Source organism: Scatophagus argus, chromosome 13 (assembly GCF_020382885.2).
Source record: "Scatophagus argus isolate fScaArg1 chromosome 13, fScaArg1.pri, whole genome shotgun sequence".
Lineage (NCBI taxonomy): Eukaryota > Metazoa > Chordata > Actinopteri > Scatophagidae > Scatophagus > Scatophagus argus.
This window is the reverse complement of record NC_058505.1, coordinates 12,028,998-12,054,928: the sequence shown is the minus strand read 5'-3', so window position 1 is coordinate 12,054,928 and position 25,931 is coordinate 12,028,998. Positions and strand designations below refer to the sequence as shown.

At 42.0% G+C, this 25,931-nt stretch overlaps 1 protein-coding gene across 2 annotated transcripts; it reads right to left on the bottom strand.

Annotated features, from left to right (window-relative positions):
• Positions 1–2,356: 2,356 nt before the first annotated feature.
• On the bottom strand, positions 2,357–25,208 carry fgf12a (fibroblast growth factor 12a). Of its 2 annotated transcripts, none has more exons than XM_046407388.1 (5): positions 24,076–25,208; positions 19,651–19,761; positions 14,674–14,777; positions 6,446–6,644; positions 2,357–5,525 (listed from the first exon to the last, which is right to left on the bottom strand). In XM_046407388.1, the coding sequence occupies exons 1-5, from the start codon at positions 24,269–24,271 to the stop codon at positions 5,434–5,436; spliced, it is 702 nt and encodes a 233-aa protein (XP_046263344.1). In that variant the 5' UTR covers positions 24,272–25,208; the 3' UTR covers positions 2,357–5,433. The 2 variants fall into 2 exon arrangements, with proteins under 2 accessions (XP_046263344.1, XP_046263342.1); XM_046407386.1 differs by having other exon boundaries at positions 2,357–5,366.
• Between the last annotated feature and the right edge of the window lie 723 nt (positions 25,209–25,931).

Sequence of the window (25,931 nt, the reverse complement as noted above, 5' to 3'; positions counted from 1 at the left end):
ATGAATCCTACTTGCTTTGATGAACGCTCCTTTATCACCACCAGCAGGTTGACATTTGTGGTTTCGAGTAAAATATCTCAATAGCTGTTGGGTGGATTGCTTTAAAGCTTGGATCATGCCTCCCTCAGGGAATTGAATTGGATAGCTTTTGGTGATCAAATGTCAAATACATGCAAAATACCAACTGTACTAAACGTGCTATATTTATATAATACTAACTTGATATCATCCTCAGCAAATAATGATCAAATGTTAGGCTAAATTAAGATACTTTAGCATGCAACAGAATAACTCTGCCTAAGTGCAGCTTCATAGACTCATCTTTGTCTATGACTCATAATGTTGGAAACTTTAGATGCAATAATGTGTTGGACAGAAAGATAGAATCTTTGCCATCATGCAGACATTTCATTCTTATTATATAACTTTGTGAAGACATGAAAACAGTACAAAATGTAAAACGTAGTAGCCAGGTTGTTGTCTAAAATGACTGCTGGCTATGTGATCAGATGTCTGTCTTTGAGATTAAGGTTATTTTGATTTTGACATATACCCTAAGCAAAATCTGCACCGTCAAGCTTAACCACACCAAGTGTAACTAGAGGTTGAAAGGGCTTGGTTTTGAGAAAGACTGTTTTAAAGTGAAATAAATGCAACACTAAACCATTTGTCATTTTTGTTTTGAAGCTGCAATATTCCAGGCCCACTCTGTAAGATCTGACATGTGTTATTAATGTGGTACATTCTCTATTTAGCTGATTCTAATGAGGTGTTAACATGTTAAGATATTCAAATAATATATTTGACTTATGTTATACTTTACTGCACTAGAATGAGAGGAGGATCAGGGACAAGTTCAGAACTATTCTCGATAACCCAGTTCACTCTGCACGACCAGCTTTGGCAGCTGGGCAGCTCATTCAGCCACCCACTCACACACTTATACTGTCCTGAGATGCAGCAACACTCGAATTTCCCCTTTGGGGATAATTAAAGGATTATCTTATCTTATCTTATCTGTTTGCAACCCTTGTCCTCCGTACAAGTATCTAAACAGGTGACCCTGTTTGGCGCTTAACTCTTGTGGGAGTCTGTATTTTGATTATGATAAAGCGTGAGCCCTGCAATTGGCTGGCGACCAGTCCAAGGTGTACCCTGTCTCTCGCCTGTAGTTTGCTGGGTTAGGCTCTAGCTCCCCGCAACCCTGACGGATAAGCGATATAGAAAACGGATGTATGGATAAAGCGTGAGCATAAGCTTTGCTATCAGAAAGCTTACCACAAACTTTTGTGCAGGCATTCATGATTTGAAAAGAAAGAATCCTATTGACTCCCCCCACTTACTGTTCCTCCAGCACCTCCGGCAGGTTGAAATTTTTGGTTGTTCATGACTTTTCTTGACAAACACTAGAAACCATGTCCCTTTATGTTATTACTTTAGTGATCCCCACATCCAATCAGATTTAATCCAGGGCAAATCTAGTCTGATTCACTTATCCTGAGAAATCATCATAACATGTAGCTGGATGAGTGGGCACATTTTGTATTGATATCTGTGCTTTCTGGAAGATAAACCCTACTAGTGTTGGTGCTTGAGGTTTTAGTTGAAATTATTACTGGATGCATTTCCATTAAATTTGTTTCAGACATTACATCAGACTAAATTTGTATGGAGAGGGAGAGAGAGAGAGAGAGAGAGAGAGAGAGAGAGAGAAAGCTAAAGTATTTCCCTCTAGCTTTCCATCTCTCTGTTCTCCATTTCTTTCTTTAAACACCTTATTTTTCTATCTCATTGAGAGCACCTTTGAATTTGGTTGCAGGGCTGCACACTCGCTTGGTTGTCTGCTGTAACTGAAGGAAACTCTGAAATAGACAAAAGGTATACATATTACGCCCCCCAACCCCCTCCCTCTTCCATCTCTGCTGTTCTGTGTGCTGCAGCCACCACCAGGAGAGAAGACAAGCCACGTCCCGAAAGTCAGGGGAGCCTTCATCATTCTCCTCTTCCTCCTCTTCATTCTCCTTGCAGACGGCATGGAAGGTCTGTTTCCATGACAACGGGAGAATTAAGGGCGAAGGAGTGCCATCCCAAAATGACACATCGGATTTAGGGGCTCGTGAGAAAATAAATCACCCCAAATGAGTGAATTGATAGAGGAAACAGGCTGGATTTTCTGAATGTGAACCACATAAAAATCCACGTTGATGGATTTAGGTTGTCTGTTTATCCGTCTGCTTCTCTTGCCTTTGCAAAGAGTGACATTAATGAAGAAGATAGGAACACCAGCTGTCAGTCAGTATCAACAACACACTGAATTAATCACTGCGTAAATGAAAGTTTTTGGTAACATGGTCTTTATTCTTAAACAATCACTAACTTCATTCTGATGTTTTTTTTATCATCAATGCGTATTTTTTTAGTTTCATCTCACAATTCATAATGCATATATGAGTGTGTTCCAATGCAGTGAAATCATCTGCAAACAGAAAAATAATAAATTATACTTAATATCACAATCAACCAATACCTTTTCTCACTCTTTCATACATCAACAAACCCCCCGGAAAAGTGCTCTCTTCAACTGCTTTCTCACATCAGCTATTTTTAATTCCTGGCTTTACTCATCCCTTTTTCAAATCCTCGCATTCTGCTGTCAACAGTTGACATCGAGTACATCCAATTTCATGCATTGCTTTAAGTCCACATGTATACATCATTTGCACCAATATAAATCTCTATAAAAAGATACCTATGTATGCTGGTCTTGCCTGCTGACTTTCAGTGTCACGTCTAATATACTCTATGTATCAGTGTTATGTTGCGGGTGCTGTGGAAGTAGAACTAATCTACTCTTGCAGGTAACTCGTGCCAGTTATGGGCCCAGCTGGAAGACCCTTCTAGAAGATATATAGATGATATATCACTGCAGTTTGCTCTGTGCAACTGAATATGTGCTATTTACTGTACATGTAACCAACTTGATATATAATTTCCAACCAGGTAGAGGAGAGATGTATAAACTCTCGCTGAAATACTGATCAAAATGTTGCATAAAAAAGTTTTGAACCTATTCTCCCCAGATTGGAAACAATCTTTCATTATCTCTCACATCAAAATCAAGCCAATCTTACATCAACTCTTTCAGTCATGCGATGTTCATGCTTTGTCTCAGCTCCTGTGACTCCCTTTTCAACTTTCCTAACCAGACTAGGCTAGATAACTGTACACCACCACCAAATGATAAAAACACCGTCGACCTCACCCCCCGTCCCGACCTCCGTAAACCCCGCACTAGTGGCCAGGCTTTGTGCAACGGGTGCTGGGCACCAAGCAGCCAGCCTTTATGTCTTGCCCCATTCACAGAACAAGTGTAGGACTTCCTGAGTTATACAAACTTATTGGGGATAAGGAATGAGCTATATGTACCACTCTGTTCACCTTGTTTAAACAGCCCTGTCAGCATGTTGATTTATGAAAAAGAGGCTTTCCTCCACAATGCAGCAAATGGCTCATTTCATGGGTCACCAAACCTGGGGGGGAGAATGTATGGATTACCATGTCAGAGAAACCACATGGTGAGACTTTCTCACCAAGACATCCTCCCCAAACCTGTCTAAATCCAGATGAGCAGGTTCCTCAATGAGATGTTCTGCTTCCATTGTGATGGGAAAGTGCTAATGATTGTGACCTTACACTGGAAGTATCAACCCATTAGGTCAGTGGCTTATTAAACTTTCAGGCACCCTGTCTGCCAGTGTTGAGAAATCTCTAATGCTTTCATAATAAAAGTAACAGAAATAGTAGAACCTCTTCAAAATCAGTTAACACACATCTTAACTGCCAGACCTGTTGAAATAATTTTCATCTTTACTCTTGCTCAGAAAGAACTTTAAAAAAAAAAAAAAAAAATCAAGGATTATTTCATGATTTATATCTATAATTCAAAAGCCTGAATACTGTTATACTGTTATATTTGGAGAGTTGTTGTCATCATAGCCTAGCTAACAGCAGAGAAACGGAGAAAGGGGTCTGTGTTTCTTGAGGTGCAAATGTGAAGTGGCCATTTTTTCCTTTTTTTTTCTTTTTGTTGTTGTTGTTGTTGTTTTGTTTTGTTTATGGCCATGGCTCAAAGTGCTAATGCTGGTCGTTATCTTCCTCTCAGCATTTGGAGAGGATATTATTCTTTGCCATTTTCAGCAAGCTCTTTATTGAAAACCAATAATCCTTGCAAATGTTAAGAGTATACTGACGCTAAATCAAAACAGTTTTCCTTAGGATTCAGACTTATACCTACTAAGACAACTTTCTTTGTCAGACTTCTTCGCTGACAAACACACCAACCACAGAGATGTGTCGTCAGCTTGTTATTGGTATTATTTAGAGACATACTAGACTGCACTCTATTGTATTGCTTGTTTCAGTCCTGTTCTGTCAGAGCAGAACAACATAGGGGAATTCATGTTAGAGTATTTGAAACAGCCCTATCTGTCCTAATAGTCACTTTAGTTTCACTTACAGTACACACCTGAGTAAATTACATCCCACCCTTTAAGCACTCCAACACATAGGACTACCAAATACATTCAGTCTTACCCTCACACCAGAGCAGGTAGTGTGACAGTGCATTCAAGATCAAACTATGAGAGAAAAAAACACAAGAATAATATCTTTTTTTTGTCTCAAAAACAAACAAACAAACAAACAAAAAAGCCTGAATAACCATGATAGTCACTGGAATGATAATCAACAGATTAATAATGGTAATGATGATAATGTTATAGTTATTACTGACAACAATAACACAATAAAGCGTATGAGAGTGTAATAGTGTTTAGAAATTAAATTAATGTATGAAAATTGAACATGTATTAAAGCTTGTTTTTCACAGCATAAAATGATAAATATTTGTATTTGTGTGAAGAGAGACCACCATTCCTTTGTTTATTTATCACAGCTTTTTCTCTTTTTTTTGCATAAAATGTTGGTCAAGTTCTGATTGAAAATGTTTTTTTTTGTTCTTTTATATATATATTCTCTGGTTTCATATTAATTCATCTAAAAGGTTTTCACAGGCAAGAGTTCAGTTTAGTTTTTGTTGTACAGTTATAGCTCCTCGTAGTCGCAGCGCCCTCCTTTTCTTTTATCAGAGGGGATCGTGATGCGTATTTTGGGGGCGGTGAGTTTTCCTACGGCCCCACCCCCTGAGTCAGGACGAGGCCACTCCCCCTGATGGAAGCCCCTCCCCCGCTGCTATGTGGAGTCCTGATTGACAGCTTTCCCTCCGTTCATGGTGGGAGTCCCTGAGCTCTTCCTGGAGCGGTGCTTGTCCTCTATCTCATGCAGTGATGGCTCCCTGTACATACAAACTGAAGTGGAGATGCAAAGAGGGGAAAAGGAGACAGAAGGAGAGGAGAGGACAAAGAGAGGCGGAGCTCAGAAGGGGGACAGTGGAGAGAAGATTGAAGAGATGGATGTGAAGACAGAGACAAGGTCAGGTGTGAGGCTGGAGGGACAGTTATACCAGGCTGGGAGGGATAAGATGGAGAATTGGGACCATATCAGCACTCGTTCTGTAATTACTTTGCTTAACAAGTTTTCATGACAGTATCTATCAATACTTTCACAAGAAACCTGATTTTCAAAAATAAACCTGTACGCATAACAGCTTAAGCCACCTACCACATTTAACCAGTTACATCTAATTACCTTTATCTGCTTAAAAACTCAGGTGTAAAAAGTGGCTATAAAAACACAATGTATCTTTTCTACATTTATCATCATTATGCTAATGCTAAGCTAATCAGCTGCAAGTGGTAGCATGACAGTGAGCATGCAGACATGATAGTGGCATCAATATTCTCAAATAACTCCAGGAAAGAGAGATAATAAACATATTTTCTGAACTATTCATATCCACTGTACATGTATATGTCATTTCAGTATTTTCTTTTCTATGTATGAATTTACACCAGAGACCACACCAGTTTTTTTTTTCAGTCTATTTGAAAGGTCTATATTTCAAAGGGCCGTCTATATTCACAGCCCTTTCCAAATTCTACCATAAATTGTTTTGTTCCATAAATTTCCATAATGTAACTCTCCGAGACATTAAAACTTGCATCAGATAGATAATTAATCATAGTTAATGCACAGTAGTGTTGTTGGAAGATCATTTGTTTAGAAAGCCCTGCTTGTTGCTGAGGGATACTCTATTATCTGAAACAGGATCGTCTTCTGCTGAAACATTTTTAATGCTAAAATTACACAGCCTTTTTAATATCCCTCTTGATTGTGTTCTGGATTTGGTTCAATGAAAACAAAGCTTGAGAAATGTAGAAATGTAACTTCTCATTAATTAAATCTGAAATATGTCCTGCTCTGTTCTGGATTAAAGATTGTACCTAAATTACCAAACCAAACAATAAAAAGATACTTTCTCCCTCACCTTCAATGGGCCTGGGCACAAAGTGTGAAGAGGGCTTTGTCTTCTTGACCCGGTTGCCCTTCATGACTTGTCCCTCTTTGGTGAGGCCAAGGAACCAGGCCCGGCCCGACTCCTGCTGCCGGTACACAGTGGACGAATAGATCACATAGTAGTTTTCAAAAACGGACTCCTTGAACTTGCACTCTGGCGTGAACATCTCCTGCAAGAAAAGATAGCGAAGTATAGCATATTGGCTGGCACATTAAGCAATGCATATTGTGCATCAACACACAGTTGTTTTTTTTTTCATTTTTGTATCCACACAAATATCAAAGACACATGCAAAGATGACCAGCAAGAAAACAGGCCGATGGTTTTCATGAATCTTCATTTTAGAAAAAAAAAAAAAAAAGGAAGCTGTGTCCATTTCACTCTGCCAATATTGGCTCTCATCACTAGCATGTGTACATCGCCAAGGTCAGTAAACATGCCGTGTTCACACACACACACACACACACAGGCCTATCATTGAAATCACAGTTAATGGAGAACAATGGAAGATTTTTATCTCTGTGCTTCATTATCAAAGCAGCAAGTCAAGGAGAAAGTCAAGAGGACACACAGGATGTGGGAGAGGAATGACAGAAAAAAATGGAAAGAACCAGATATTGGATACACCAACTGGACTGAGTGCGGAGCTACATTATTACCATCACCATTCAAGAGACAAAACAATGCTCTTGAATAATATAAAAAGAAATGTAGCTCATTTGTTAATTGTAATGAAGATAGCGTTGGCACTGACCTTCGAACAGGCAGGAAAATGTGTTGTCTTTGCTCCTTGAAAAGTTCAGTCTATACTTAATAATTCAGGTGAGCTGATTAACGTGTGCTGACAAGCTGGATACCAAATCTCACTACTCTTACCCGTCATCTCTCCTCCTCGTCTGAATGCTTCCTGACCACAAGAGGCTAAATTAAAAACTAATGCCAATAAGTCTGAAGGGCGGGGAAGTCGTGTGTGTCAAAAATAGATGCAGGTGATGTGAAACAGCTGGCTTGGTGCGTGCTGTGCTGTCTCAGTGCAGACAAGCTTTAAAATGTGTGGGTGTGTTGGTGTTTGGGTGTTGGTGCTGTATTTCATTGATTAATATCTCCTGCAGGGTTCTGTGCCCTTTTAAGGTTGTCCATTTGACTGACAGCCCAATTTTGCTTCCCCCCCTCAGAGGTGACTATTTGTATGTGTGTGTGTGTGCGTGTATGCGCATTCCTGTGGTTGTGGGGACACAAATCTGTTTACACAGTCACATTGTGAGGACCTGCCTAATGACTTATGGGGACAAAACGCAAGTCCCCGCAATGTAAATCATTAAATATCAGGGTGAAAACTTTAAAGTTAGGTTGAGGTTAGGGTTCGGATAAGGCAAGTAATGTTTACTGTTATGGTTAGGTGGTGGTTATGCCTCCAGGAAATTAATGTAAGTGTATGTAATATCCCCAAAAGTGATGGAAACACAATTGTGATGGAAAAAAAGAGTGAAAAGACAATTACTGACGGAAAGTAGCTTGGATACCCCAAAACTAAATTAAAACTCATCTGTCGACACCGTCATATACCATTTGCAGTAATTGAGGAAATGTGTATACTTCTAATTTAGGTGAACTGACCCTTAAAATCTATTTGTTGGAACACATAATGCAGTAAACAAAATATTAACTTTCTTGCACATCAAGCAGACATGGACTAACATTAACTAACATTATATAGAGTCATGTGTCTGGTCAGCAGACAAATACCCAACATTCATTTTCCTTTTAGCTTGGCTTTTGTTCTCTACCAATTACTTAGAAATTAATCCATCTCTTCAGCTGCTACATACTTCCCTTTGTTCACAAATCAGCTGCTACCTTTGTTGGGTCCGCTGTTTGGTGTTGCATAAGTAGCGTACAGTCAGTGTATCAGAGCTTTGCTTGCTGCGACTGGAAAGAGAGTTGATGAGAGCTGTGAGAGTGAAGCAGTCGTGGTCCATAAAACAAAAACAATGAGTTGAAAGTTGCTAAAAATCACAGCTGAGCTGAGGGGATCTGCAGCGTTGGGTCATTAATTCTCTGTGGGTTTGTCATTGCAAGCTTTCACATAACACACTGTAATGTGATTCATTGTTCATGTATAAGTATTGATTAGTGCAGCTTTAATCTCCCAAATCCAATTGAAATCAATGCTGTTTAAGGAGGATGTGTTTCTGCACTGGTATGGCAAAATAAGCCACAGTGTTTATGGCCACCCATTTTAAGACACAGCACTGCATAGCAGGCTGTGTAAAGGACTCGGGCAAGGTGAGGTCACATGGTCGGCCGTGTGAAAACGTCTCACTGGTCAGCAGGAGGGAAGACAAGCTCTGTGGAGAGCTGGCAAATGAGTTTATCTGGGCCTGCAGACACACTGTCAAACAGTGGACATCTCTCTCGCTGTTGGGGCACTGGGGGTCACCTCGTGCCTGTGTGGCTCTGTCTGCGTGGACATATGTGTTTGAGTGGGTAGGGGGCAGACAGTGATACATTATGCACCAGCAGGCTTTGTCCCTTCTTCGCCTAACTGTAGAATGCATCACGCCAAGCACACACGCAAACACGTAAGTGCGCTCCACCATCCAACCCTTCACATTCAGCCATTTCCCTATGCTGACACACTGTAGAATCCCTTCCAAATTTGTGCACAAGGACAACACTCTGCTACTGTCTGTGAAAAGGCTTGGAGCAGTTTAGAGAGCACTCTGACTGTGGCTTGGGAATGATAGGGGTGGAATGTAAGTGACTTTGAAGTCTTTGACATAGTACCTTGTTTGTGGATGACTGAGTGGAAATATGAGGTGAAGAGACGGGGTCAGAGTCTCGTGATTAATGAGATCTCCTTAATGGACACGTGGAACCGCACAGGGACGGGAAAACAAAGAAATACACACAGGGAAACTGACACAAAACCCAATGTAACACACATGCTGTCATACATTAAAATGCATGCCTACAGGTTTGCCCTGTCGCCTCCTCTACCAGGAGTGAATACATAATCAGCCAAAGTTGTTGATGCCGCTAAACAAGGAAAATTTAAAAAAGACGTGCCGCATTTCAGGGCAGTAATGATGGTAAACTGAATACAAGGACGGCTATTTATATTCTGTGGTGATCTGAAGGAGAACGGGAAAGGACTTCTTAGTGAAACTGGGCACGTGAGCCTACTCACTCTCCACCATCAGGGGTCTCGGTAGGAAGAGGAAGATAAATAAACATGGAGGCACACCAGAGAACTGGTGAGCAAACACCATGAAACTGGGGACAGGATGTAAATGTTTTAGCAGTGTCAGCACACAGCAGTTTACATCGAGTTTAACAAAGATTGTCAGCTGAATTTATTTATTTACTTTACTTTACTACAAGTTTAAAACAGATGTGATTCTACCAAATCTTTAAAAAGGATGTAATTGGTCAAGGACTATAAACTGGTCCAGACTCTCCAACTCCTGCTCTACGAGTGGAAACGCACACACACACACATACACACAATTTTAGGAAAATCTCAGCATCAGTTCTTAGACCTGCTCATGAAAATCAATCTATTTGTTGACACCTGGCAGTAACTTCAACAAATGGCCATGTCTAACCAGGTGTGGGCTGTGCTATGACGGCCTCATGATATTCCACTAATGAGTGGTTGAGGTGTTAATTAGGGTAGTCAATGTAAAAATGGATGTAAACAATGTAGGTTTCAAAGTGGTTTTTTTTATTATTATTATTATTTAACACATTCACTGGGGCTCAGCAACATGAGGCATACATCTTGGTGGAAAACAATGAATGTAAACCATTTTTACACAAACAGGAAACACAGGAAGAAAGATGGATACGACATGCAACAAAGACAGGCAGGACGCCCAACTGTAAGGCTGTTCTACAAGGCAATAATATAGTACAAGTGAATTTTACGTTGACTGTATCAATATCAATAGCTTTTGTAAAGACCCCAGGCCCCCGCAACCCCATGTAAACTCCATGGTTGCAGTTTTCGGCTCGCGAACGAGTTTTATGTTTGTGCAGCCAACGTTTTGCAATGGTGGGTGTCATCTCTTTCTAGATCCTGTTGCCACAATATGTGAAATGTAACAAAAAATTCATGGTGATATATGTGATTGTGCATGAGGAGCTTGTGGAAGGTGAGGAGGGGAGTACAGATGTAGGAAATGTAAAATGAAAGACAAAGTAAGAGAGTAAGATGTAATGGGTATGAAAAACTGGGCTGCCAACAGAACTGGGTTGAACGCATCCTGAATCCAAATCAGATGCTGACTCCACCTGAGGAGTTAGGCAGCTCTCCGGCTCTGCATCAAGGAGGCCTGCTGCTGCCGACTTTCGGATAAAGATACAGAAGATATGGCAGGGAGACCTCCATTTAAATACAGGCCTGAGTCAGTGTCGTATCTGAGAGATTTGGCCCCGGTGAGAATCCCAGGCCTGCCGTGGAACTCCCAGAGAGCTCATTATTATTCTGGGAGAGATTCAGGTCGGGGATTGTCTAGACATTACTTAAACTGAAAAACTGTCTTTCTCATTTTTCTCTAACCCTCCCTCCTCCTTCCTCTGTTTATCTTTTTTCTCTGTCTCACCCTGAAAGTCAATCACTTTCAAACAGGGTTCTGTTCTGTCCTTCCTCAACTTCCTCCAGAGAGGACATCGGTGGTTAATGACTAAAATTGAATCACAAACACATATTAATGGCTCCAACTGTCCTGGAGAAAAAACCCTGAAGTAGCCAAACCCTTCGTTCTCTCTGTATTTGTCATTCTGCTCATTTCCTGATCCTATTTACATTCCTTCTTTTACCACCAGGGAGCACCATCATTAGCACCATTAACACACATGAGCAGCTTTAATGTGCACATGGAGCTAAGAAATGGAGTCACTTGGAGTCAAGTGTGATAATGGATTAGTGTTGAAGTCATATATGAAGTAAAAACTGGCTGATAAACACTGACTGATATCAGCTTACAGGCTATGGGAATAGACATTTGTACCACAAAATATTTAAGCTATATACTGAAAACAAAATCTACAGATTTGTTAATATATACATACAGATTTCTCACAAGAATTCAACACATGCACAACAACTCCTGCTCAAGATCAAGACATGGAACAGAGGGCAGGGAGACTACTCACAAAGAAGCCCTTTTTTCATTTGTCACCAGAACAAAATCTGACACTCTCCCTGACCTTCCACACCTCTCTCTCAGTCATCCCTCAGGGCCCTCAGTGACCATTTCACTGTGACACATTCATTTCATTTTGTTCACTGTGACACAGATACGAAATAAAGAGTAAAATAAGTAGCCTACTGAAAGAAAGAGAAAACACAGTTTAGAGATTCAGATAGATAGATAGAGATAGAGAGAGAGAGAGAGAGAGAGAGAACAGTGGTTACTGCTGTGCAGTAAACTAGGTCATATTGAGAAGTGTTATAAATAATGGAAGGGAGCTCTTCATTGTAGATGCTCAGCCCCCACGCACTTCATCACTAAACACTCCACACAGGCATTATAGCTCTGCTCATCCATGGCCACATCAGTTCCATTTAATTTGTCCACAGTAATCATAAACTAAGCACTAAAATGGCTAGATGAAAGACCGATAGAAAAGGCCTCTCAAATTTTTGTTGCAACACAACTTCTCCAAATCATCTCAAATGTACAGAAGATAAAGCTTGTCGCATTCCCTCACTAACAAGACAAGTGCAAAGAAGCAGGGAGAGAAAGCAGAGAAAAAAATGAGGGAGCGTTAGAGACGTAGGAGGATATCCCTCAGTAATTATCTCCCAGGAGGGGGACGAGGGAGAGAGATGTGCATCTCTGCTCTCAGATGTTAGGAACACTAAACAAGACAACAAAACAGGCAGTGAGAAACTTTATAGTTTGGAGAAGCAAAAAAGTGTAATAGAGGCCTTGAGGAAGAGAGAGAGAAAGAGAGAGAAGAGAGCAAGAGCAATTAAGAAAGGGAGGTGGGAAAAAAAGATAAAGACATGGACAACTAATAATAAAAGTAAATGTGACTAAGTATGAGAAATGAAAGTGAAGGACTCGTTTTATAGCACTGATTGCACCAGGAGAGCTCTCATAAAAGTGTGAATAAAGACTAGAAACGTTCTCCGTTACAGTCCTCTCAAAACACTTCAGATGTTCTCACACTGTCCATCACCCATAATCTTCACTGGTAAATTAAACTGGTAAATAATGGAAATTAGAGAGAGAAATAGAAGCCATGCGTGTTTTGATCCAGTGGTTTGTATGTTAACTGAGCCTTGTTATGAGGACTCCGTGGCTCTCCAAAGCTCATAAGCCTCCCTGTGATACAGCCTACCACCCGCATTATGCCTACCAATGCATGCTAATTTCCCATGCTTCACATCTGAGAAAGTGGACCTCCCCCGTATGGCCATTCACATTGAATTCACTTTGTGGCTTTGATTAAGACGACCTTTCAAATGTTACTGCAAAAATGCTTTGCCCTCTGACAAATGCCCCCTCTCCCAGTGACAGAAAGGTCGAAAAATGTGCTCCTCCCGCTCATAAAAATGATGATTGAAACGATACACAGTGAGTCTTGATTGTCAGGACTATATAGTGACCCGAACGTGGTGTGTCAGTTTAATAAACTTAATGACTGCTTTCTGGCCATGATTAATCTTTAATTAGGCGTAGATAGAGAGGTGGAGGGTTATCATAAGCCTCACAGAAGGGCTGTGAATTGGGTGCTTTTTTATGAATCTTTATTTGTGAATGAATCTTTCTACCTGCGTGAGTCATAAAAGCCTGTGCATTTATTGTACGTCCTTCTCTGAACTTGTGAGCGGTCATACATTTGCTAAGCCAATGAGTTGTGCTCAGACGAGACTGCCTGTTTTTCCGGAACAAAAGTGCAGTTTTTATTAGACTTTGTACATTTTTTTTAATGCAGCATGTACGTTTATCTATTTCGAGACGTCCTCCTGTCTTTCCCACAGTCAAGCGGCTCCCCTGTCAATAAATGTAAGTTGCAATATTACAGAGCTTAGCTTCACTGTGTCCTTCAAAGATTTTATGAGTGTTTTACGAAAGAAAAAGCAGTTTGATGGGCAGTTTGTGAATTCCTGCTCTTGCCAGTCTTTTATCACAGCTGTCTGGCTGTGCCACCGACATCACAAAGTCTCTCAGCAGAGGTTTGTGTCTAATGCAGTCCTCCCATCCTCTTCTTTCTTCTGCAACACTGTCTTAAACTGGATTGGGAACCATGAGACTGGAGGTTATATAACCATGCCAACTAGGGATATCTTCCTGCCTCTATATCTGTGCCTATGCCCCCACCTCATTTCTCTCATGCTCTCGCTCTGTTTCTCTCTCTCTCTCTCTCTCACACACACACACACACACACACACCAGATGCATGTCTTCATCCTCAATGCTAACAGCTACGACTTAATGCTTTCTCCGACTGACATCTGTGACTATGTCCACCCCCGCCGGTGGATCTGCTACCCACACCAGTCTATATGCTTCTCATATCTCACACTGCAAATAAAATATCTGTCTATACAATATCTTCTCCCCCACTGAAAGTAAAAGATTTTTTTTTTTTTTTTACTCTGCTAATGCAGTGAGATAATTCCTGTATTTTCAAGGCAAGTGCAGGGCTTTTGTAGCCGAGCAGCACATTAGGCTAATATAAAAATTTCATGTTTTTTAAATTTCTGAAAAATAGCACAACAAGAGAAACAGCTCAGATTGCCTTAATATAAAAGTGATGTTCTTGCAGTGCGACAGTTCTCCGAATCAAAAGACAACGAAATTTAGTGGAATTTCTGTTTATAGACGCTACATAATGAGCCAAGTTAGTAGCCCATAAAAGAGAAAGAAGCAATTTTAAAAAGGGCTGAGCGCTGAACTTGATGTCAAATTAAATGTTAAACATGCTCGGCACTGCTTCAACAACAAAGGGGGGGGGGATAAGTGCTACACAGCAACACAAAGGCACATCTGAAGAGCTCGAATAGAGCAGAGATGAAAGGGTTTGGACGGGCTGAGTCTTTGCTGCAGTGGGATATTAAAAGAGACAACAAACTGAACAAAACACAACACGTGTAAATGAACAAATGCACATGCTGGTAACACACGCTCACACACGTGCACAAGCTAACGGTGCAGCTAGGGCAAACGGTTGTATCTTACCGAGCTGTAGAGCATGCCCTCGCCATTCATGGCAATGTAGAAGCCACTCTTCACTCCCTGGATGGCCACCACTCTCAAACCCACAGGAATAAGATTAAACAGGGCTGCAAAGAGGACAGAGGGAGGGAGAAGGAGGGAGGGACAGACAGACAGAAACAAACAGACAGAGACAAAAGAGAGACATCAGACAGAAAGGACAGAATAGGACAATTGAGTTTTCACTTAACTCTTGTAGACGCGACAGCCTCTGATCTTTGTTCTTTGGCTATCAGCAGTAAAGTGAACAGCACAGGACACAGCAGGAACACTGACGCTTGTCAGTGTGACAGTGAAGCATTAAGGTTAAAGCGGAAATGAAAACTTTTTGTGACAGATAACTGAAAATCAGAAAATCATCCTGTTTTGTCCTGTTGCCAGCTTAATAAAAATGTCTGCAACCAATAAGGTGACGTATTTCAAAATTTGTGATTTGCTTAAGTGATGACGATCACAATGTTGCGTTATGTTAAATTTATGTTACGTAATTTATGTGACTTTGTGTGCAATAGCTCTGTTTTGAACAGACAAAATTACTGTTAGCAAGCTACCAAGAGGAAGAAGTTTAAACTGTACTATTTGGTATGATACAGTAAAGTATTTTTCTGTAACATTAAATACTCATGATTGAACTAACTATGAAAGCTTAAGTACAGAAAAAACACTTTCAGGTATTACTTAATAGAGTTTAATACTAATAAATGCTTATCTGCTCCATCAGGACTGCAGGGATGTGGTTTGGTGCGGATTTGGTTGTCAGTGCAACATAAACAAACAACCCACCTGATTGTTGATTGATGCATGTTTATGACATCACCTTTTTCCAACTGATCCCTGCCCGCTTGAAAGCAGTGATATGATCACTGGTACAACAGCACAGACAGAAATGTTGCCTGTGAAACATCCAGAATTGTTTTAAATGGAAAATTGTGTGTTCATGTTGGACCCCATCAATCATACTAATAAGCTGAACGGGAATATTTGTTTTCGGGGCCTTTAATGTCTAATAACACCATGCAGATGACACCGCACGATGATATTATAAAAGTAACAGCAACTTGGTGGAGCAACACACAGAGTTTAGTAAAACCAGAGGATGTAACAAACTAAAATAAAAGAATAACTAAATTGCTTACTATGAAGATTTTTTTCTGTAGCCACAATGTAAAAAAGTCTAGAATTAGTGTGTTAGAAGCAGGTTGGTTGGCATTGATTGGTACCACAGATGTTTGTTCCATCAAGGAAGCTTTATAAATTCTGTGAACAAGTCTAATTTAATCTGATTCAGTGCTTCCACAAATGAATCACTCTTATCTGTGTGGTTCAAGTTCCATTGAATCTGAGGACTGAGCTGTGGGCTTTGGTTTGTTGAGGGTGTGTGGAAACGCTGCACATTGCAGGCGCTCTGTATTGTTGGGGTGACTGCTCTGCAAGTGGCGATGGGGACTATCAGATAAAGCTGGCAGGGACAAGCGGAGACGTGCCAACACAGGTCTGTCCTCCAAGCAGATTCAATTTCACTCAATAAATATCGACGCGCTGCTTTCGCCTGCCAATAGTTTAACTCTGCCCTCCGGCCACTGGTACGAGTGATACACAGCTGGCAAGTTTTGCAATTACGTGTACCCTTGGGGGCCTGATATTTGGGGGTATGAATGCAGAATTTGAAGCTATTAGCAGCTTTTGTTTTCTCAGCCTTCTCAATCTCTTTTTTTAATTACTTCTCTGTTTCTGATTGTGTGTCATGACCCCCTGCTCTTGTCGTCTGTCTGTTCCTTCGCACCTCTCTCTAGCTGCCTCTCATTGCTGCTGCCTTTGTCGCTCGGATGACTGGCAGTGTCTCTCAGAGGCAGCGTCCGCAGTTCAGTCACGTATCACTAAAAGCCGTGAGTGTTCCACCCCAGAGCACCTCCACCTATCAAAATATATTGCAATATACAATAAGGCCCTCAACAAGACTATTTACAATAGCTGGGCTTCAGGAGTTGGAGGAGAAGAAGAAGAAGAAATATGGTGTGCTGGTACACCTTTTTGCTCTAATTGTGTTGTGGCGATCCCTGCTCTCACTTTCCTGCCAAAATATTACGCAACTGACATGAGATGTCATTCAGCCACCTTCTAAATGTCCGACTTTTCTATTTGCAGTTCCAGCAGTTGATGGACTCCATAATTACAGCTGCATTGACTGCTGTTAGAGTACCTGATGGCTGTTCTGAAGGCGATTCCTCTTCCTTAATAACCTTAATCCTATGTCTTGCTGAGAAAAGAGAGCGGCTGGGCTGGTGCAGGGACAGTGCTCATGGATTTTCAAGGATCTTCCATGGTGAAAGAGCCAGATAAAATAGGTTCAAACAACCCAATAAAGCAAAATCCTTCAAACAGCGAGTCTTCCAGTGTAGCAGTAATCGGCTACAAGCAAATCCTGCAGGTAGGCTAAAGGAGCTGCATTTCATGTGAGGGATTCTGGCGCAGCAGGAAATAAACCTTGCAGGAAAGGTTTCGAGAAGCACTGAGCCTTCAGCTTCAAATGCCAAGGGCACGTTTCCAAATCCAGACAGAAATGCAAATCCAAAGATGGGAGAGCTGCTATATCACAAACAGCACAGGTGTGGTCTTGTGTGTTCAATAATGACAGTGCTTCTCTGTGCCAGAGTTGATAAAGTACTTGACATTAGTGATTTGGTCTTCAGCTAATGAAAAAGTCTTGCTTCATCCAATTCATCAACTAGAAATGATGGGAGTGTGAACTTATGATACTGCAGGTGTTTCATAACCAGCAATATCTATCCAGAGCCTCAGTGTGTGCATGTAATTACTGCAGGTGGTCAACTAATGACAATCAAATTAATAACAGCTCAAATTTCAACATGGGTTTTAATTGATTTAATGGTGTTTCACAGCCTTTGCAGTTATTTAAGCAAAGCTCTGCCAAGCAGCCTTGCTTACCACTAAAGCAGAATACGTACTGCAGCAACAATCTAATCTATTACTTCTCACAATCCACTGAACATTTTGGGTCAAACAAGTCTTTCTGTTGAAACACCTGTGATTTTATTGTAGCAGAACTCCATTTATTTTTTACGCATTTATCGTCATTAAAACTATGCGCTGCTGTTCAGTTGTGCCCTCATCTCGGCACTTGTTGTCATTCAGCACAGAAATACAGCAAATAATAAAAAATGGAATTGAAATGCGCTCTGAGCTCAGGTCGCGTCTAGTATGCAGGTGGCGTAACATTCCTCAATTCCATCGGTTTCACTGAACCTCCCCCTGAAAATAAATTACTGTATTCCATCTGCTGCTGCTGAGGATACTGCAGGTCAGAGGGTGGTGTGGTTCAAGGGTGGGGGTAATCTATTATTCTAATAATCCAGCCGGGCAATCAATAGTTCAGTGCAAGACCTGAATACTAAATCTGGCACGTCCATTTATATCTCTCCTAAACACTCTCTCTTCGTCTTTCACTCTTTCTGTCTCCATCTTTCTACTCAAAATACTTAAAGATTCCTCTGGCTGCTCCTCTTGCACTCCTGTGCTCCTCGTCTCTGTCTTCCTTCGGACTGTATCTGAGCTTGAGGCATCTCATAGAGAGAATTATTCATTGGGTACAAACGGAGAAGGTGGTATTTTTAGTTTCCTGTGGCTGAATTATTCACTGCATTCCTCCATCCCTGGGCCAGCGGGACTGCTTAACAGGAGGATTACCTAGAAGTGGGGAAACCCTCACATACAACAGAAACCTCATCAACCCCTGAACCCTGAGAACACAATGGGGCTTTCAAAACAACAGCGATGTGTTAAAGGTGCACCGAGGAAATGTATTATGTGGATGTTGTTTTTTTTTTCCCGGTTGTGCTGTAATCCTTTCAGTCCTGAAGACCCTTCATTCACGCTATAAGTAGCTCTCACTGAAGATCTATTTCCTCATTAAATATAAAATGACAAGTGACAGGGAGAGACCGTTCTTTTCACTGCATGACTGCTATGGTCCAGCGACTTTGGCTCCTGCTTCCTTCAAGATTGGCAGGATGTTTTAGAGAAGAAAGGTCATGATTGGTTTCCTGTCTGGCTTCAGTCCAGACTAGGAGTGTCGTCATTACTGCTTTGGCGAACATTATCCGCTGACATATATCTCTTCCTTGGTCCTTCGACTCCCATAGGAAATTGTTGCAAAATGCTGTATGTTTTAATATAAAAGACTTTCCACAGACTACCGATTTTCCCCCTTTTTTGTTCCTGTAAGAATGGAAGGGGTGGGATAGCTTTAGGGAAGTATTCCCTGGAGACTATTTATCCACTATGGAAAGTCGATCGATGGTGAAATATTGCAGAGAAGTGGCTCAAGGAGGGATTTTCATGACAGAGAGTGATGCTTTGAGGCTACAGTTGTTTCAGGTGATGGGCTTTTCCAGGAAAAAAAATCTCCTGTGATAATGGCACATGCTCCAGAACGGAATAATAAGTTATATAATAAGTTAAAACAATGTGGTGAATTATGAATTATGCAGTGTACACAGTAGAAATGCTTTACCTAAAGAGTCCAGATAGAGGAATGAATTTCACTTAGGTATAGAAATTTGAAATGTTGTTTTTACTTAATGTGAAATGTTTGAGAAGACAGGATAGGAATTCGTAAACCATATGAGGAGGTTTTGACACATTTATGGTTACAGTCATATCGTGCATACTATTGCATAACCAACAGCAAAAAAGAGCATCCTGCCTTGTGCAATTTGGTGAATAGTTCCCTTTAAAATTGTAGCGATAATCCAATTCAGCAAGGGCATCTTAAACTAATTTTGTTGTGTTTTAGGCTGGCATCAGTTACATAAAAAAATTATTAAGCTTATAAAATGTGATTAATATATTATGTAACCATGTGACTCATTGCCATTAAATGTTTTATGCTGGAAAACTGAGCCTCCATAATGCTCCACTCACTGTTGTCGCTGTTCTCGTCCTTGCTGCCGTCGATGGTTCCATCCGGCTGCATCTGCAGGTAGAAGCCCTGCTGGCTGAACAGTCGTGTCACGATGCCTTTCAGCTGCGGCTCTGGAACACACACACAGACACACACACGCACGCACGCACACACAGCGTCGGCCAAACCACAGCCCCATCCCCACCAAGAATATGTCAGAGCAGCATTCTCATGATTGTGACAAAAGCACACCAAAGAGTTGCTGTTTCTGTCTTCAGCTACGTGTTTGCACTCAGAGCCGTCCTTATCGAGCATTTTTTAAACTGCCGAAATGTTTCACAAACATATAATGTAGGTGTTTCATCAACTAAGCTGACTGTGGAAGATGCAGTGCACCAGCAGAACAATTACAAACTTTTCACTCTTTAAATTGTATTTACTGGCGTGTTTTCCTGTCACATATACTGAAGCCTTGAAAATGTATTTTTTACTGGCAGAATTTAAATACAAAATTAATTCAGAGTTTTATGAAGTGATTCTATAATCTCTAATTATATGAACTAAATACTCAAAAAACAACCAGCCATTTAAAAAAATGAACACTTATTGTTCCTCTGGCACAATCCAGCCTCAGCAGTTGATTGCTAACAAAAGCCTTAAAGCTTACAGCACTTGAACCAGTTCAGTCCAGCTGTTGAATATCAACGTGAATATGATGGGCAGTTTGTTTGTTTGTCATCTGTTTTACCACATAATCCCAGAGCAGGGTAAACACCTGTTTGATTGGAAGGAATTTACAATGAGAACATCATGACAGAAAATCAATGAACATGTTGTTACTTTCTCATAATGTTTTACTGCATATGGTACAGAAAAGGGCTGATTTCACATCATTTGGAAACTCTTTAAGATCATTTTATACATTGACATACCAACACTTTCTTTATTTGGTATGAAGCAATTGTGCATTTTCAGGTTGTTATTCCTGATATTCAGAGATTTTTTTTTCTTTATAGGCAACAGGTTCCCAGTGCTTTATTTGAACCTAAAACTGAAACTGACCTAAAGTTTCCAGAGTTCTACATTACAGTAACCCTGAACTGACCTCCAACTTTGAGGCTGCAACACATGGCACCCGGCCAGAGAGCCGCTCAAAGCGCTGAACGCTTCAGGGAAGCAGGTGGAAACACGGATTAGCTCAGGGCAAAGAAAGCCTCAGGCAATGCCAGGCAAAGAAAATAGATGTGTAAAAAAAACCCACTGTGTTTATCTAAGGGAAAGTGTAAGTTCTCTAGCCTGTCTAATGACCGGCAGGTCTTGATTTTGTGTAAGAGACAGATGACGCCATTAGCATAAACAAGACTTGGGTTGTGACTTTTAACACAGAAACTGGAGCTGAAGAAATAAAGCGTTGAGATTTATGATGCTCAGTGCAGACCGAAGAAGATGTTGAGTGTATGTATACGTAACTAATACAGTTATCTCTCTCTAATGGTTTACTGTGAACAATGAAACACTGCTGCACATTAATATGCTGTTTTTGCAACGGCAGAGATTTTGAGACAAGCTCCACTGAAATCAGGCAGGAACTGCTGGATGTTACTAATCCTTTGTTTAGTCTCTCTCTCTTTGTTCTCACAAAAGAAACAAATTACACATTTTGTCACAATCAAATTGGTTCTCACTTCCATCTCATGTGCCAAAATAAACATTCAGTCCCTGGAAATGCTCGTTTTGCAGCGCTCGCAACCTGTTGTACGTGATTGGAGTAGAAGAATATGAGTGAGCTTGACTGTCCTCCAAGGTCATAACAAGACTTGGAGGTCATGCAGTTCAGTGCAGTTCACTCAGGTACATAAAACCCCAAATTATTTGACAGAAAGAAACATTTTCACATTTGGCATCAAGAGAGAAGAAGGGCCACATCTGTCTTCAACAGTAACAACAGATGTTTAGTCTTTATTTCAATGCTAATCACTGCGATAATTACAGATGCATGCGCTCTATTTATATTATACTGGAGACAAGTGTGTAGAGAAGACAGCCCAGGCTTGAGTGGGTTCACCTCAGCTGTAAATCAACCTGACCATCAGTCCCCAACTCACCTACCCCTGGGGTGGGGTCATCAATTCCTGGGACAGGCCCTTCATCATCCATCATAGGCTGGGTGAGGAGAATGTGTGTGTGTGTGTGTGTGTGTGTGAAAGCTCATGGGAGTGCACACATTAGTAAATCACATATGATAACCACACTTCCATAAATTAAGCCCTCAACATTGGCCCAAGCAGTAGCTGACGGCTCATCAGTTCCAATCATTCAGCAGAAAGTGTGTACCATGTGTGTTCATGTGTGTGACGATAAGAACAGGTTAAACTCCAGATCTTACGACATGTGTTTGTGCATTAAATAAACAATGTCTTTCTGTGGCAACATACAGCAGATCATCCTGTGTGTGTGTATGGGCCATTAAATCGTCAATAAATTTACTTCATACCAATACAGAAGGACAAAAACATTTAGGTACGTCGACAAATGGCGTCATGACCGTGAAATGGTGAATGACCACCTGTTCTGATACTTGACGGGGAGAAACACATCATATCCATGTACACCAATGTAGCAAGAACCTCCACTACACTTACACAGAAGTGCTTGACACATATTTACAGACATAGAACAAGGAGCGAGGGTAAAGACTGATCCAACACTGACTGACAAGGAGAATGAGGCAGAAACAAAATGAGAGGAGGCAGAACCAAAGACAAGGAGAGGAAAGAGAGAGGAGCAACAAACGACTGGCTACAGGAGAGTTTGAGCTACGAGAAAAACGGAAACAGGTACGAAATTAAGCTTGAAAATCCAAGAAAGCCACACAGAGGGAGGGATGAAAGAAAAAAGAAGAAGAAATCAGCAAGGGAGAGGGTCGTCGGCTGTCAGACAGGTGTTGAAGCCCCCCGCCCCTCCCTCTGTCTCTGTCCCTCCCCAGCCCGCCCACCCACACCTCCCTCCCTCCCTGGCCGAGGGGTAGTCGACATGGGCGCGAGATGGGGTGGAGACGAGAAGAAACACAGCACACACGGATGGAGGCTGAGCTACTGACCTAGCCTGCAGCCCTTATGGGACACCTGTGGAGGTTTCGAGGGAGCATCTTACGAAGGGGGGGGAATAGAAGGAAAAACAACAGTCTTTTAAACAGGCAGAATTCATAAATTCTCCAGTGTATCGGCTATTTATATGCAAATATATGGCAAGAAATATAAGGACGATCAATCAGAGGAAAAACATCACCTCTCTATCTGTCTGTCTGTCTGTCTCTGTGCTTTCTGTCTGGTCACGTATGTGTCAGCTGAGACAGGTTACCTACCTGCCCAACAGTGTCTGGAGGCCTGACTGGCTGTCTGCTCATGTTTCTATTCAGGCGTTTCGTGGCAGTTTTGGTGCTGAGATTGTTTGTCTGTCTGATGAGGCTGCGTGACGACGGGGATTTGATTTAGTCTGTCTGGCTGTCTGTCTCCATTGTCCTCCCTTTCTGTCTTAAAAATTGATGTCTGTCCCTCTGTCCTCCTGCCTTGTTCCTCATCAGTCTGCCTGCAGGACTGTGAGAGGACCTGACTGTCGTCCATCACACGACAGATCTATCCAGATTCAGAGAGAAAGAGGTGTGCTGCACCCCTGGCTTGTTATCTGTGCACCATAGACAGACCCAGGAGGATAAAAAGAGGAAGGCTATACAATGGGTATAATAGGCATGAAGCCCATGTCTATCAATGCATCCAAAGCAGCTCTTAATCACCATACCTTCCTTCACTGCAGTAAAGCTTCCTCTCTGCAATAAACATTTACCATTAAAACATTTAATCTCAAAAGAGTCTTGGTGCACTGCAGTGCAACTTATCTCCCCTCTGTACCCCAATCTGCAGTAATATTGAATGAGGCAGTTGAAAGCAGTCCGTTTGGTGTGTATTCAACTTTAGTGTGTGTGTTTGTTTGGGGGTTGGGGGGGGGGGGGGGGGGGCAAAATTGAAGGCTCATACAGCTATTGGGAGAAAAGCTACTCAAGCTTTGACTGGGATACAGTATTGATTGTTCTGACTGAAGCAGTATCTCAGTTACTAAAGGGGTAACGTCACTGCATATAGATCATTTCCTATACATTCAGGCTGGTCCTGTTCGTACACGGGGGAGGGTTGTATCGTGCAGTGGATCGACAGACAACAGGAAGATCTAATGGAACAGGTGGATTTTTTTTCTTTTTTTTTTTTTTGCACCGCGGAGAAAATCTACCTTCTCCTCCGGTTCAGATTGGAGCCCTTGACTGCAGTGTAATGCCTCTGCTGCTCCAAAGAGGGGCGGGGTGGGGTTGGGGGGGTTGGGGAAAACCACTTCCATACGCACAAATAACACACATCAGTATTTTTTTTTAAAAAAAAATCTACAGCACTGACCTGGTCGCCGCCGAACGGGTCTTTTCTTCCCGCTGCAGAAACGGACTTTGCTGAAGACCCCCAAGAAATGCCTCTCGCAGAGAGAGCGGGGGTCTTTGCTGGGGCTGGGGCGACGTTTCGAAGTAGAGACCCGGTCGCTGTTCGACTCCCTCGCCTGGCGTTTCTGCCGGATCAGGGAGCTGGCAATCGCGGCCATCTCCCCGAACCGAGTCTTTCAAATAAACCGAGGATCTAGTTCGGCAGAGGTCGGATCTCGGTGCAGCTTCTTGGCGCAAAATAAATTTAAAAAAAAAGAGAGCTGATTGTGTGTTTCGGGTCCACGAGCGTTTTAACCAAATGTCATCCTGATCAGAAAATCCTCCGAGTCCCGGGCATCATTGCTCTTCAGCAGCATCCTCTTGCGGGGACAGTGGCGTGTAATTCAGCTGCTGCGAGTTTATGTGGCGCTCAGAGCTTCAGAGCTTCGAATCAACAGCGACCGATCTTCTATAAAACATAAATCTACGGGCTAGGCCACAGGGGCCGACATGTCAGCCGTGAATGCATGCAACAGTGTTGACAAGTTGATGCAGCTGCGTGTCATGGGAGAGAGCTTTCAGGTATTCCAGGTGAAGGTGCCGCGTCTGACTAGCACGACTTCGTAATCCTCATCTGCACACCAGCCCTATCCTCTGGCTCCCCGGCGCCTTTTAATCATTCGCATCAACCTAAATCCTTGCACGAGACGCACGTGCGTGGCTCGAGAAAGGACCCGAAGTTTTTTTGCTGTTTTTTCTTTTTTTTAGTTATTTACCCCCGTGCATATCGGTGAATGAGACTGTCCGCTGCTGGTCCAGGAGCCTGTGGGAGCAGGAGCCCAGGATGTGTGATCCCAGTCTCCGGTTCTGTCGACGGCACCTCTAAATGCAGCCGGGGGGGGGGGGAGGTGGAATCGGCAGCAGAGGCTACTCTGCAAGGATGCTGCAGAGATGTAATTTAAGCCTGCAGGGAGAGATTCTCGTCTGAAAAGCAACAATTAGTTGAGACGAACACACGCCGGAGTGCTTTCTGTTGTAGGGCACAAATAATAAGGTAGCCTAAGCATTATCTCCAGTGCGCACCGAACGGTCGCTGTCGGTGTGTTACATTGCCGACAGCGAGAGTGGACGGTCGCGGTCCACAGCCCCCCCCTCTCTCTCTCTCTCTCTCTCTCTCTCTTTCTCTCTCTCACAGACACACACACAGAGAGAGAGAGAGACACACACTCACTCACCCCCTTCTCTCCCCTTCAACTCTTTTAACGCAATCATACGTGATTGAGATTCCTATTAGGAATTCTCGGAGGGTTGTACAGGGAGAGGCAGATGATCTCCAGGAGGAAAAAAAAATGTGAATATAAAATATGACCCGTGAAACACAAAAAAGTGTGTGTGTGTGGGGGGGGTTAACTGCTGGCTGGGTGTTTTTGCAGGGAACAGTGGAACAGTGATGCGCGTCCGCGTGATTTCTAGATTTCTGCGGCCGCCTGGTAGGGAGGCGGGTGATCTCACCATTGTCTCTTTGAATTACAATTAAAATCCCAAGTTACAAGCCAGGTCAGCCACAGTAAACTGTTCTGTAAGCAGAGTGCTTAATCAGCTTTGGCTGATACTATAAAATATTCTTATCCTCATAGCTTATATTAAAGTAGCATGAGCACATATTTTATCTTCTAAAAACCCGTGCTCAAACATGCCACAAAGAACATATTAAATCTGGCTAAAAGGATTACCTGCAACAGGTTTCTACACAACCAAAGCACCACTGGTACAATGAAGGCCCGGACAGAGTCGTAGCACGTTAGTAAATGTGATTTGGAGGTTACTGAAATGAAAAGG